At 44.7% G+C, this 14068-nt stretch overlaps 1 protein-coding gene across 17 annotated transcripts in view; it reads right to left on the reverse strand.

The window, feature by feature from the left end:
• Positions 1-13639, reverse strand: part of MSI2 (musashi RNA binding protein 2) — a 565100-nt gene extending 551461 nt beyond the window's left edge. For 16 of the 17 annotated variants that reach the window (XM_056864864.1, XM_056864857.1, XM_056864863.1 and 13 more), the window contains exons 1-5: positions 13557-13628; positions 13153-13193; positions 12567-12648; positions 11951-12035; positions 7765-7806 (exon numbers count right to left, since the gene is read on the reverse strand). In XM_056864864.1, the coding sequence (XP_056720842.1) occupies positions 7765-7806; positions 11951-12035; positions 12567-12648; positions 13153-13193; positions 13557-13618 (312 nt within the window). In that variant the 5' untranslated portion in view covers positions 13619-13628. Of the gene's footprint in view, positions 1-7764; positions 7807-11950; positions 12036-12566; positions 12649-13152; positions 13194-13556 lie in introns of all 17 variants that reach the window. The other variant, XM_056864848.1, reaches the window with a different exon arrangement.
• Between the last annotated feature and the right edge of the window lie 429 nt (positions 13640-14068).

The following is a 14068-nucleotide window of genomic DNA, read 5'->3' on the forward strand; positions in this document are numbered from 1 at the left end:
CACATTTGTAGTCTGCTGTAAATAAGCAGACAACTGTTGAGATCCCAGCTTAAGAAAGACAATTCACAAGGGCCCCGCCAACCTGCAATTTCTTTCCTCCCGATCCTTTTGCAGCGTCACAGAAGGAACCAACACGGGCCAAACGGCTACAAGCCCCGATGCTGCCAAAGTCACAGTTAAGTGAGAACCGCATGTCAGCAGCAGTTAGGGACAAGCAAAAGGCCAAACAAATCCTATTTCTGTGCTCAATAGAAAAACTAGTCTAGCATAATCAACTACACCTAATGAGTTGGAGATCCAGGAATGGCTTCCCAGGATCAACAGCCCAACACAAAATAGCAAATTCCACAGCTCATCAAGTAAAACGCCCTCTCTACATCCAGTCACACTTGGTCAAATATTACCACCCCACCTTGGCATGCCAGAGACAAAAATCTATTGCTACCAGTAACAGATGCTTACCCTAAGATGAAATAGAGGCGAGTCAGCAGCCCCTGATTATTCAGGGGCTGTTTGGCAAACTCTCTTCAGCCTCTAATGAGCCCATCCGTCACTCAAGCATGACTACAGCACCTTATGTGGCTCCAAATGACCAATGTAGGTGTATGTGCAGTCCAGAAAAAAACTTGAAGGCTAGCAATTTGTGCTGACCAATTTATAAAGCTGCATTATCAGGAAACAAATCACACAGTAACACTGGCATGTGATATTTTTTAAAAAGATCAAGGAAGTGTATGATATAGAAATACTATCAATGAATGCAACAGAGGCAGACAAATTATAGAATCACAGAGCTGCAAAGGGCCATACAGGCCATCTAGTCCAACCCCCTGCTTAATGCAGGATCAGCCTCAAGCGTCCCTGACAAGTGATTGTCCAACCTCTGCTTAAAGACTGACAGTGAGGGGGAGCTCACCACCTCCCTAGGTAGCTGATTCCACTGTCGAACAACTCTTACTGTAAAAAACCTTTTCCTAATATTCAGCCAGTACCTCTCCACCTGCAATTTAAACCCATTCTTGAGAGTCCTATCCTCTGCTGCCAACAGAAACGGCTCCCTGACCTCCTTTAAGCAACAGCTCTTCAAATATGTAAAAAGAGCAATCATGTTCCCCCTAAACCGCCTCTTCTACAGACTAAACTCCCTCAGCCTTTCCTCATAGGGCTTGGTCTCCAGGCCCCTGATCACCCTTGTCGCTCTCATCTGCACCTGCTCCATTCTGTCCACATCCTTTTTAAAGCGGTGCCTCCAGAATTGCACACAATACTCCAGGTGTGGCCTGACCAATGCTGTGTACAGTGAAATAATGACATCTTGTGATTTGGATGCTATGCCTCTGTTGATGTACCCCAAGATTGCATTAGCTTTTTTTGTCACACTGGCTTACGGTCCACTCATACCCCAAGATCTTGTTCACACACACACTGCTACCCAGAAGTGTACCCTCATCAAGTATGCATGTCCCTCATTTTCGCTACCCAGATGTAGTACTCGGCACTTATCCTTGTTGAATTGCATCTTGTTCTCATCCGCCCACTTTTCCACTGTGTTCAGAATTTTATATCTGTCTTCTGGTGCGTTCGTTGCTCCTCCCAATTTGGTGTCATCTGCAAATTTAATGAGTAGTCCCTCCACACCCTCATCCTGATCATTTATAAAAATCTGGAAAAGTACCGGGCCCAGAACCGAACCCTGTGGCACCCCACTGGACACCTCCCTCCATTCAGACGAAATGCCATTGACTCTTTGAGTGCGGTTCTCCAACCAGTTCCCTATCCACCTGACTATCCTAGGGTCCAGTCCACAGTCCTCTGGTTTACCCATTAGAACATCATGGGGAACCCTGTCAAAAGCCTTACTGAACTCCAGGTAAACAACATCAACCGCATTCCCTTGATCCAGTAAGCTCATCACTCTATCAAAGAATGAAACAAGGTTGGTTTGGCAGGACTTGTTGGGGACAAATCAATGTTGACTTCCCTGGATCACCAAGTTGTCTTTCAGATGCTCACAGACTGATTGACCTTTTTAATATCTGCTCCAGTATCTTCCCTGAGACAGAGGTCAAACTGACTGGCCTGTAGCGTCCTGGGTTTCCTCCTCCCTTTTTTGAAAATTGGGATAACATTCATCCTCCTCCAGTCTTGTGGCACATCTCCCATCCTCCAAGAGTGGAAGATGATGTACAAAGGCTCTGCAAGCTCCCTAGAAAGTTCTTTAAGCACTCTTGGTTGCATACTGTCTGGCCCAGGGGATTTGTACTCACCCAATGCAGCCAGTTGCTTCTCAACTACACTCTGCTCATGTCAGCCAGCAGCCCAGATGCCGTGCCTTGCCTACTATTATTTCTAGATGAGCCCTTTGTCTTTTTCTGGGGGAAAACTGAGGCAAAATAGGCACTACTGTCTCTCTGTCCTCTGTCAGAGTTACTCCGTTTGACAGAGCTTTGTATCAATTGAAATAGCTTTGCTCAGCAATTCAAAAAAGCCTTGCCATAAAAGCCAGGTCCAGTGATTCCCCCAAACACACCAACATGACAGGAACAGATGTGAGCATTCACACTCCTAACACAGGAAGTGCAGCACAGCATTTATTTACTTATTATATTTATTAGCCGCCTTTCTTCCTTGTGGGGCTCAAGGTGGCTTATAATATTAATTAAATATATAAAATAGATAACACTAAAAACATAAAATCAAAATTTAAAATCACAGTTTGGGACTGCTTTAATCAAATGCCGTTCTAAATAAAACCACACTTTCTCACGGACAGAGCTCCGAGGAGCTGCACATCGATGCCCCTCCCCCTTCTCCGGGAGATCGTTCCAGAGACATCCGTGAGATCTCCCATTCCTGATGGGAGCAGATGGACCAAGTGTTGGCTGTGGTCCTTTTGCTAGGCTGAGGGCATTAATAGACGCCCAAGCCTCATCACCAGCCCCGACAAACATACCTCAAAAAGAAAATGTCACTAGAATATTCCCCTACTCTACACTTGTTACTTATTGCTAACATGCAAAAACCAACCGGCATCCTTAAAGATCCCAGGAAGTGTGAGAGGACTGTCTGCTCACATCCAGCAAAACACTGGATGATCAGCACTCATTTCAATAGATCCAACTATTTTACTCTGTTTACTTTATAGTCTGCCTTCCTCTTTGAGACTCAAGGCACACTGCAAAATTAGAAAACATTGCAAGGAAAACACACAAGTACTGGATTACAAGAATTAGAAGAAAGTGCAATAAAAACCAAGAAAAAACACAATAATGGTACAATAACCTACAACCCTATTTCTCTCTTTCTCCCATCCTGAACAATTCCAATCTGCATATTCTGCAAAACAACAGATGCATGGGAGCCTTCCTGACCTCCACCAAGTGGGAACCACAACAGAGAATTCTGTTATGGGCAACTGTTGATCTTACCCATTTAGAGTAACATGTCAGAAGGCCTTGCTCAGATGGATACGGCTGTCACACTGCAGCGTATCAGGGATATCTAGCTAAAGATGGTTGCATTTTTACAATAATTTTTTTTGGCAGGGACCTGCGGGGGGGCAGTTAACCAGTTCAGAAGCCTTATTCAGGCAGCTGGTCTTAAAATACAAATGTTCACCTTTTTAAAAAATTAGTCAGTAGGCATTATTGTACTGGCACTAACATTAATTCCATTTTACCTTCCAAGACCTTTTTGTTCCTCTTTGATATCCTTTTTTTATACATCCTTTCTACTGTAAGCTCTTTTTCAAAAACACAAACGTTGCCAAACACATTAATAGCAAAGACTAACCCAAAAGGCAGGTGCAGAACAAACTTGGAGCTTTCCACCTGGAGAGACCACATGCTGAACCTGGAAGCAGACATATGCTTTAATATTTTCCTTGTACCGTTGAGACATTCATTAAGGAAAAAATAAAACCCTAAATAAGCAGGGCTTTAGTTGTTTGCATGATCAGAAATTCTCATGTTACCCGCAACCTTTAAAGAACAGTCTAAGCCTTACAAAGTATTCTGCACCAAGCTATTGAGAAGTCAGTACAAGCACACAAAAAAGTAGATATATTAAGAACATTGCAAAAAAAAAAAAACTACTGCAGACCATCCTGCATGTTAGAGAGTATTTTGGAGACTGAAGCCACGGGGTGGGGTGGGGGGGTTCAGATATTTTTATAAGCGACCCTGAAATATGGCAAATGCCTATGCCTACGTCAGTTTTCACTGCCATCAATTTCAATCAAGATATTGAACCACATGCTTATTCCTACATTTCGTAATAAGTGCTTAACTTTCAGCTGGATCATGCCCTTTATTTAAACTGCAACAGCCTCCAGAATTTCGCATAGAACTTGGATACAGCCGTTTTAGCAAATCCCATTCTAAAAACCCAAGCAGCAATACCAAAAATCTGCTCTGAGAACATGATCTCTTTCATTCTGGGCCAGGGAGTTTTATTTGTTGCTATGCTTACATCAACACACAAGAATACCCACTCTACATGCTTGCATGTTTTCTAGTGCTTTCCATCTAACCTGGCACATCCTCATAAGATTAAAGTCTTTTGACCAAACCCATACCCCTGCGAAATCTATGGCAACACGCTGCACAAGAATGGTAAACACTACAGCCCCTTAAGACTACAAATCCAAAGCTGCACTGCAAATTGGAGCAAAAGCTCACGCAAAAGAAAGCATGCAAGACCTGAAACAAAAAATAAGGGAAGGAAGAGTCAATCTCGAACATGTTGGTTGCACTATGTATGAAAGGCAGTGGGCTGGTGGCCCAGGACTCAAAAAACAAAGAAACAGTGCACCCCTCCTGCAGTTTTTACACATCACTATTCATGACTGTAACGTCTATCACACACATCGATGCTTCTTAACAAAACACACAGCATAACCTTAAATAGAGATATATAAATGCCAAGCAATAATTACTTTTGGGCAAGTAGCTTGCCAAATTCATTGGCTGCATTCAGAAAACCTAGCAAACCACATGTTTGTTTAGTTCAAGAACAAGCCTCTATAATCCCAGGGCTTGCCCTCCCTCCTATGTAGCTCGAAGATTAAAAACTTACCAGTTGGCAACAAGTTGCAGTTCATCAGGATGTCCCAATCAGATGCATTCCCCAATTGCAGTTTGTTTCTTGCCTTCAAACCAGGATTCTAAATTACAGTTTAATCCTCTTTTAGAAATCTGGGTTTGTAAGCAAGAAACCAAATCACAAATTTGTAACGCACCCCAGCAAATCTTCAGTCTGTGTGGTGTGAGCAACAGGAAGTAGGAAACATAAAACAAACCTGGTACTGTTTGGCTGCCTAAATGTAGGAATTGTTCAAATCACTCTGCTGAAGGGAGGTAGATGAGCTGGCAAAACAATTCCTTCTGAGGGCTTCTCCTCCTGTATCAGTCCACATGACAGACTAACCTGCCCTTAGGTAAATTCCTGCTTCAGGAACCCAGGGCCTTTGTGGCTCTCACGTCTCACCTGCGGCATGCCATCCCCAAAGTCTGGCAAGCAACCTTGCCATTGTGTTTAGAAGGCTGGAATAAATATGTTTGTTCGGTCTGGCTGTTGTGCTGCTATAGATCGATGCAACTGATCTTGCCCAGTTTGGTATCCTTGCTCAATCAAAATCAGAGTCCAGGAGCACCTTAAAGCTTGCCGCTCCAATCCAAAACTCATTTAATTCACAAAAACATTTACCCTGAAAAACTGTATCGATCTTTAAAGGTGCTACTGGTCTTGAATTCTGTCCTACTACTACAAACATGACTACCCACCTGAAATTTGCTCAAGCAAAAAACCCTTACATGGGATTCAACAATAAATCAATTCAGAATTTCTAAAAAATTGCTAACAGTTAAATACACCAGCTGACTTTGGCCACTAGCTTTTTATAAGTTAAACTAGCAAAAATAATGCTGGAAATAGGTGATATTATCAATGACAATTATGACATACTGATATTATCTATGACATACTGGTGCTGGGAAACTGGGTTGCTGCAACTTTGGGGTTCCCTTCTCAACTGTTACAGTGACTGCATCCATTTAGCTGTAAAATGCAATATTAGTGGGGTGGGGGCAGCTTACTACTGCTATTTTTTTAATTTACAACATTTTTGTATTAATTTTCCACGCAAATGATTCTCAATTGTTTTTCTACAGCACTGTATGTGGAGTTTCTATATCTCCTCCGGGTGTGCCTTTCAAATTTATCACAGTGGAGCCACAACTGTTAAAAGTTTGCAGCACTGCTTCACAACAGACCAATCTCTCTAGATCCAGCCTGACACCTCTCTACTTCCTGGCCTATGCCTCCACAATCACTCTCCTTAACAAATGGGCAGAACAGCAAAACAAATAGACAGAAAACTAGCCTTGGAAACTATGGGCATCAGAGAATTTGAAGCCAAGATTCTCCTAATCCAAAAGGGGAAAAAACGCAGTCAAAGAGAAGTCTGTAGAAACTTCAGAGCACACAGGGCTAGCTGGCTGGACTCTAGTAAACAAGCCAGATCATTCACTGCTTGTGCACATAAATTCTAAGAAATTAAGACTGGGGTGTGTTCACATATGGCTTTTTGAAAGCACGTAGTGCTAAAACTACTCCTGTACTCCAATTCATACTAACCACTTCACGCCTATGCTGAGTGACAGTTCCCGGCCCAATTCATCAGACCCCTTGCTCCCTTGCTTTTTCTTCCTAGCTGAACAAATCACCAGGAAGATATTCCCATGCCTTCTTGCCAACTGAAATTGTATGACTTCCCCCTTTCCACTGCCCAATGGGAAAAAAGAGCAATACTAGTCAAGTGGACAGAACCTGTTAGTCCCAACAGTAGGAACACTCTAGGGGATGTGCCATTAGTGCTAGATGTTCCAATACTAGTTTTAGAAGAATGACTTCAATATGAATTTTAGGGAACCCAACGGGCCCAACTGCACAAGCTGAAAGTATTTCCTCCACTTAAAAGGAGACAGCAGCAGCACCGTGTTAACACCTACCGCCAGCTCCAAAAGCTGGCCTTCCAGCAGCCTGCCTATTGGATCTGTTTCAGAGGCAGTGGTCATACAAAAGCTCCTTTGAACATGACTGACATGTCCTTGCAAGATACTCAATGCATTACAACAAGGCAGCCCTAAAAAAAGAACAGGTCACTTATCCAATCATATTAAGGCTCTTTGTTTCAATGCTGCTTTCCTGGGCATTCCCAAGCTCTGAGAAGAATTCAGACCGTTCAAACAGCAGCCAGAAGCTCACCAGCTCCAAAGCTCATTGAGAGAATGAACACTTCTTAGAAAAGTGATGTGCAAGATGGACAGAAGTGGCGGGGGGGGGGAGGAGCAATTCCACACACACACACCAGTCAGCAAACAAGAGAATCGCCCCCATCCATCTCCACTGGAAAGTTCAGCCTCCGACAGACAAACAAGAAATCCTTAGCTCCATCAAAATATCACAGCACTTCAACATTGCAATATATGGTTATTAAGATTAGAGGGCTGGGGGAAAGAAAAGCCCCACGGCTTCTTCCGCCAGACACACAATGACAGAAGAGTCCACCAGGAGATGGTTATACTGGAGACAACCATTACTTCGTTTAAAGCAGAGTTCTTCTGTGATCCTGAAGGACTTTAAGACACCAGGTATTCCAAGCCTTAAACAAAGCCTCAGCTCTTCCTTTTGAAATGCGAACTGCCCAGCAACAACAAGACCATCTGTGTGCCTAAAATCCTATTATTGATTCTTCCTTCTTACCTTAGGTTGAGCTCGTCGGGGAAATGCAACTTTAGGATCAATCTGCAAGGGGGGGGGGGAAAGAAAGCAACATAATTTGCATGTTTTCTTTGGAAAGACAAAAGAGGAAAAATATACACTGAATGATTAATCCCTCATTTCTCAGGTACGGAGAGCCTTTTGAGAGCAACTGATCGGTATCAAAGCTAAAGGGAGGAAGAATTAAGAGAAAGCAAACCCGTACATTATGAAAGCTATTTTACAGCAGACGGCAAACTTGGGTCTTCGAAATGTATAGCCCAGAGTTCTTCACAGCCAAATCTGGCCACCAAGTCTTAGATGCCAGACCAGGCAATACGTTTTAAATTTCAAACATACAATCGTCTAGGCATTAGTATTTTTTTTGTTTTTGTTTGGAGGGAGTGTTGATGTTTCCTACTTCAGATTAAAATCAGCATTTGTCAGTTCTAAATGGCTCACAAGAAATGCACTTTTACAACCGCATTCCTGATTTAACTTTTAATAGTCATCCAAATGCAAAGAGACATTTAAAAACACAGATTCTGAACACAGAAGAATCCATTATCCTGGAAAACATATGCTAACTTTCTGTGAAATTGAACCACCTATACAAGGCAGGTCTTGTTTTGTTAAAAAAAAAACCTTGTTTAATCTGACACCATGTTAAGGAGGGGTACGGGGCTATCTGCATGTTTCACTGTATGAACAAAGGTGATCAAACTCTAACCCAAATCACAGAACTGTTAATATGACAATGGCCTTGCAGCTTTGAAGGAGCCAAAAGTGCAGGTGTAGAGTAGCCATGTAGACAAAAATGAAGATTTGACGTGCAGCATATTCCAGAAAAAGCTGGTAAAATACTGTCGAATACCTGCAATTCTAAACTCACTCATTCAGATGCAAGTTACAAATTAGATTTTTGCTACCCAGTAAATACTTATGGGACTAAAGAAATACAAGTCTCAATTCTACCACCTGGGCATCGTCTGAAATATTTAGGAATTACTTTATGTAAACAAATCCTATACCCACCTGAAGTATCTTTCTAACCCTCTGAGCAGCAACTTTTTTTTTTTTTTGAGGATGGAACTAGGTAGTAAAGGACTTGCACATTGTCGCGGGGGCTTATAAATGGCTTCCAAAACAGCTACGCATAATCAAGAGCATGTTACTGAGAAGAGCCCAGGTGTGGGGAGCCCTTTTTAAGACTTAAAGAAAGTGACTGCACCCATTTTAGGAGTAATTTTTGCAAGCCATTATTGCAGTTTGCTTGTAACTGGGGGTCACTCTTGTAAAGCCTTCCTTCTATTTGCATGCCAGGGTTGAATTGTTAATTTTTAAAGGGGGGGGGAGGTTTAGCTTAGCTGACTGATGACATCAGGATTGCTTTCAAGGGTTAAGAAAATCTGCATTTGTTGCCTGCACAACAGAGGATGTTTTCAAGCTGCTCTTTGTTCAACAGCTGGCCTTTTGCTGGTACATGACATCATGCCCTTCTACATATGAGAACCATCTACCTGAGAAATGAGTGATTACATGCCACTGTATAATTCACAAAGCAGAGAAAGAGAAAGAACTCATAAATTCTTCATCTACAAAGCCATCCCTTTCATAAAGATTAACATTATCTACATATGTATTCAGCACTGGCTAGGTTCTTGTCTACCAGAGAAATACAACAGGTGTAGATTACCCATTGAGTTGCCCAAAGAATTTGGGGGGGGGGTGTGTGCAGATTTGAGGACAGATGTACAATTGTTTCATGAACTCCCAAAAAAGTTCTAACTGTTGTTTTTTAGAAGCAGAAAACCAAGGCGGTGGGAGAGAGAAACAGACCAGTGAACCTGAACCAAATTCCCACAATGTTGTTTTTGTGATTTTCCACTGGCAGAGAGTTAGGTAAGCCTTCCAGTTCTAAAGCATGATACACAATACCAGAAGTCCGAAACTCAACAAAGATGGGTGTTCTTTGCGTGGACAGGGCTTCAACTTTCTCCAAAGCAAAAGCGATGCTTTCATGCCTGTGGCCTTTTTCATCCTAACTTGTGATCAACATGGCAAATCCACACCTGTTGCACATCTCTGTCAACTATTGAAGATAAAACAAGCCAACAGAAAAATAAAGTCTACTAAAAAAAATTAGTTAGTTAGATACAATGCTACTTACTGTATCTACAAGTCCTCTAGGAAATTACTATAATAATAGCACTATTTCTGATATGAATGGCCATTACCTAGACCAAGCTTTTAACGTAACGCCTTCCATGTCAAAACCCAACCGAGCTCCTTCCTGTGCTGAACGTTGAAACAGAGTCAAACGCTAGGCAATGCTGAATGACAAGAAACTATCAGAGGTCTACAAGTCAGCGGCTAAGAGGCAAGAACTTGTCTGAGCTTTATATTCTGGAACAAAAGAGGTTCAGGAACAACAAAAAAGAGGGAGCCCAGCAGCGGCAGCCGCAAGCGTGAGAACGGACCACATCGAGCACAAGCAGAGGTCATCTTCTCTTGTTTGATGACATCATAAAACGATGCGGGCGTTCCTGGGCCCATTTCCTAGCACTGTCCTACCCACCCCATGAGAAAATTACCTTGGGAACAAAGCTTAAGTATACACACTGGTATGTTCCTCCCTTGTAGCCCTCTTCTTTCCCTCCCTTTGCTGGCTTTCCCACTGTCAGTTTTTTTTTTATTGTAAACTCCTTGGCAGGGGGGGGGGGGAGATGGATTTGCCCTGAATGCTAAAGACACTGAAGATACCTATTTTATTAACAGATGAGGCTTCAATCTCATTAGGTGGAACCAAAATAGTTAATTCCTTTCCCAGGACTTGGAGGAAATTTTTCACATGGCAAAATAGATGTTTTTCTTCTTCTTAAACTTATAGGAAACTTGAGCTTATTGGTAAGACATAAAAATGTATACCCTCTCCCTCGCTCTACACCACACCGCAGAATCATATGAACTGGTCTGTTGTCAAATCATTAAGAAATGTTCAAGCACAGGGTACATGCTCAGACAAGCCCAGCAGAATTTGTACACTAAATTAATGCAACTCCAAAGGAAAAAAATCCACCTGTTTCATGATGGGCAGTGGTAGAAAAATGAAAATCCCAGATTGGTTTCTGACCTTTTGCTTTTAAAACATTCATTACAAAGCAGAACTTAGTAGCATTAAAAAGATAATCCCTTTAACTCTTGTGACACACATTTTTACAAACTGGACTATGAAGGTTTCATTAAAAATAGCTGATTTTATGTAGTTTGTAAGTAAGCTGCATCACATTCCTCTCTTCTCTAAAAGCTGTGTCCCCACCCACCCCAGAAGCACAAATGACCTCTACCAACGTCCTTTTAATTATCAGTTTGCTCAAAGCTTATTAATAAAGGGAAAGTGAACCCATCACAAATCTCTTTTTAGCATCTCAGAAAAAATGTCCTTTTTTAAGGATCTGATGGAGTACTGGAGGGGTGGCAATTGATGCCCCCCCCCCCAATACGAGCAAACTCTTGAAGTGTTTCAGCACAGGGCAACAACTTTTGAATACAGTCAGCACGAGACACAAGAGACTCCCATTGGACATACCCTTGCCCTGGTTTGGAAGGTGCCTTTCCGCATCTGACACTCAACACCTCATTCTTGTTAGGGTAAAAACAAACAAACAAATCTCTCTCCACAATTGACTGCAAGGGAGATAACAAAAGGGAGGCAAATACTTCCGTGCAACTTTTTAAAAAGGTTTTGATTGAATGTAGCACTTTCCTGTCTTATCACGAAACCTAGCAGCTTGCCGATATCCCCCCCCCACACAACCCTCTGAAACCATGTAGATTATCATTTTGAAAAATTAACTGGATGAAAAAGGCACCATATTTGGGAGGTGTTCTTCAGGGTATCTGGCAAGTTAGTAAACATTTTTACCAAATTGGTTTTATTTTACCAAAATAAGTTTTTAAGTTCGTAAAGCCCAAATAAGCTTTCAGGCTCAACAATAGCCTGGTGTTTCTTCAAGAAAGTAATGAATCTAAAAAACCCAGCAGCCTTGTGCTTGGAGCAAACTCAACCAAAAAAGGACACTGTCTCTTTAAATAAGCCTGCCATGGTCATAATATTGCAGGAAATAAAGGAGATATTAAAGCACAGAGTGCAAGCAAAACATCAGTGCCACCAGGTCATGTAACATACCGTCTTGGAATCTAATTCATGATGGGGTTGAGCTAATACTTTATCTACGCTTGCCGGATCTGCAAATGTAACGAAACCAAAGCCTCTGGAAAAAAAGAGAGACAAAAGCCAGTGGGAAAAGGAACAGCAAGAACTGGACGCCAATGGAGATCCAAGATAAAACAGTTTCACTCTCAGTTATAATTCTCTCCCCCTCCAACCTGCCATTTCTGTTCTGTACCGCACCCCTGTCCAAAAGACACCCACATTTTCACCTTCAACTCATCCTGCTTTTATAAGAAGCAATGAACTAATGGGATGTGACCATCATTGGTTAAGAAAGCCAACGACGCTTCAAAACAGTGAAAATAAGTTTCTGCAAAAGCTACTCGGAACCATTTCACATTCCCACCTGGCCCCCAAAAGAAGCCCTAGCAATGTTAACAATGATCAATAAGAGGCTGTACTTCTCCCAGAAACTAAAGTTATTCTGAAAAAGGATTTCCACTCCCAGCAATTCTTATTTTATTTGTTGACACTTGGTATACAGAACAAAACAGCCATACTTTTGGACCACACACACAAGGGCTGTCTACATTAAGGAAAACTTTGATTTAAAAGTAGCGGAAGGGTTTACCTGGAACGTTTTGTGGTCGGGTCTCGCATAACCATACATTCTCTTATGTCTCCAAATTTGCTAAAATAATCTCTAAGGTTATCTGTGGGTGGGGGAAGAAAAGAGAAAGAGCGTGAAAGAAGATGGGGGAGGGAGACGGGGTAAATAAAAAAGGTAAAGGGAACAAAAAAAACCAACATTCCAGCCCCTCAAAAGCAAAAAAGGGACATTTAAAATTACTTCCGAAGAAGCCGGGAAAGAAGAAGAGAGCGGCGACCGCCAGGCGCCTCTGTGCTTTTCCTCGCCCCCCCCCCTTTAAAAGTGCGCGCAGGCAAATTTAAGGTCGAATAGAGGACTCTAGGAAAGGATCTGTTATTTGGAGCAAATGAAAGGGCTCCTGCGGGCCCCCTCGTGCCGGGCAGCCCGGCTCCCTGCGCGGGTCTGGGAGGGGGTGTCGTGGGGGGGGTTGAGCCCAGCGGACCTGACCTGGGGGGACAACAAAGACCTCTCAGGGAGGCCAGGCTGGGCCGGCCGGAGAGGGGGGGAGAGGAGGGGGCCAGTGGGGCGCCCCCTCCCCCTCCCCCCGCGCACCCCCCCCGCCCCTTACCTGGCGAGGTCTGCCAACTCAGGCCGCCGATGAACATTTTGCTGGAAGAAGAAGAAAACAGAGCAGAGTTAAGCACAGATGTCAGATCGGCCATTTTGACGTGTAACTTACAAAAGCTAAAGGGAAGAGAGCGGTGGGGAGGGGGGGAAGCCGGGGGGGGGCGGGCGGGGCGGGGGCCGAGCGGAAAGATATTGGGGGGGGGGCGAGCTGAAGGCGACCCGGCCCCCAAGGCGAGCGACTCCGGCACAGGCGGCGCAAGAAGCCGGCAGGGGACCAGCCCCCCCCCCCGCTCCCATCCCGGATCTGCGAAGGGAGGCGGGGGGGAGGAGCGGGGGGAAGACACCCCCCCACACACAAAACAACAACAACAACAACCCGGGCAGGCCAAGAGGCGGCCAACTTACCCCGGGTCGTGCTGCGAGTCGTTGGGGCTCCCCGAGATCGCCTGGCTCCCATCCGCCTCCATGGCTGCGAAGAAGGAGCCGGCCGGGAGGGAGGGAGGGAAAGCCCCCCCGGGAGGGAGGGAGGGAGAAAGCAAGCAAGCCCCCCGCCCCGCTCCCTGCCGCCGCCGGCGGATCCTGCTTGGCGGCCGGGTCAGCCGGAGCCTCCCGCACGTGGGCTCCTCGTCAGCCGGGCTCAGCGGCGCTGCGCTCGGCTCGGGCTCCTTCCTGCCGCCTCCTCCCCCCTCCCGCCTCGTCTCCCAGCCATCCTCCCTCCGCGGCCGGCCAGCCCGCCTGCCCGCCCGCCGGCCACGCCCACAGGACGCGCGCGGGGCGGGGCCAGAGGCACGTCGAGGAGCCGACGTCACCCGGCCGCACGCGCCCCGGCCGCCCGCCCCGCCCCGCCCCGCCCCCCCCGGCCGAGCGAGCCAGTCCTGAGGTCCGGGGCAGAGGCGGAGCGGGGAGGGGGGGGAGGG

The sequence above is a fragment of the Euleptes europaea genome, chromosome 19 (assembly GCF_029931775.1).
Source record: "Euleptes europaea isolate rEulEur1 chromosome 19, rEulEur1.hap1, whole genome shotgun sequence".
Classification (NCBI taxonomy): Eukaryota; Metazoa; Chordata; class Lepidosauria; order Squamata; family Sphaerodactylidae; genus Euleptes; species Euleptes europaea.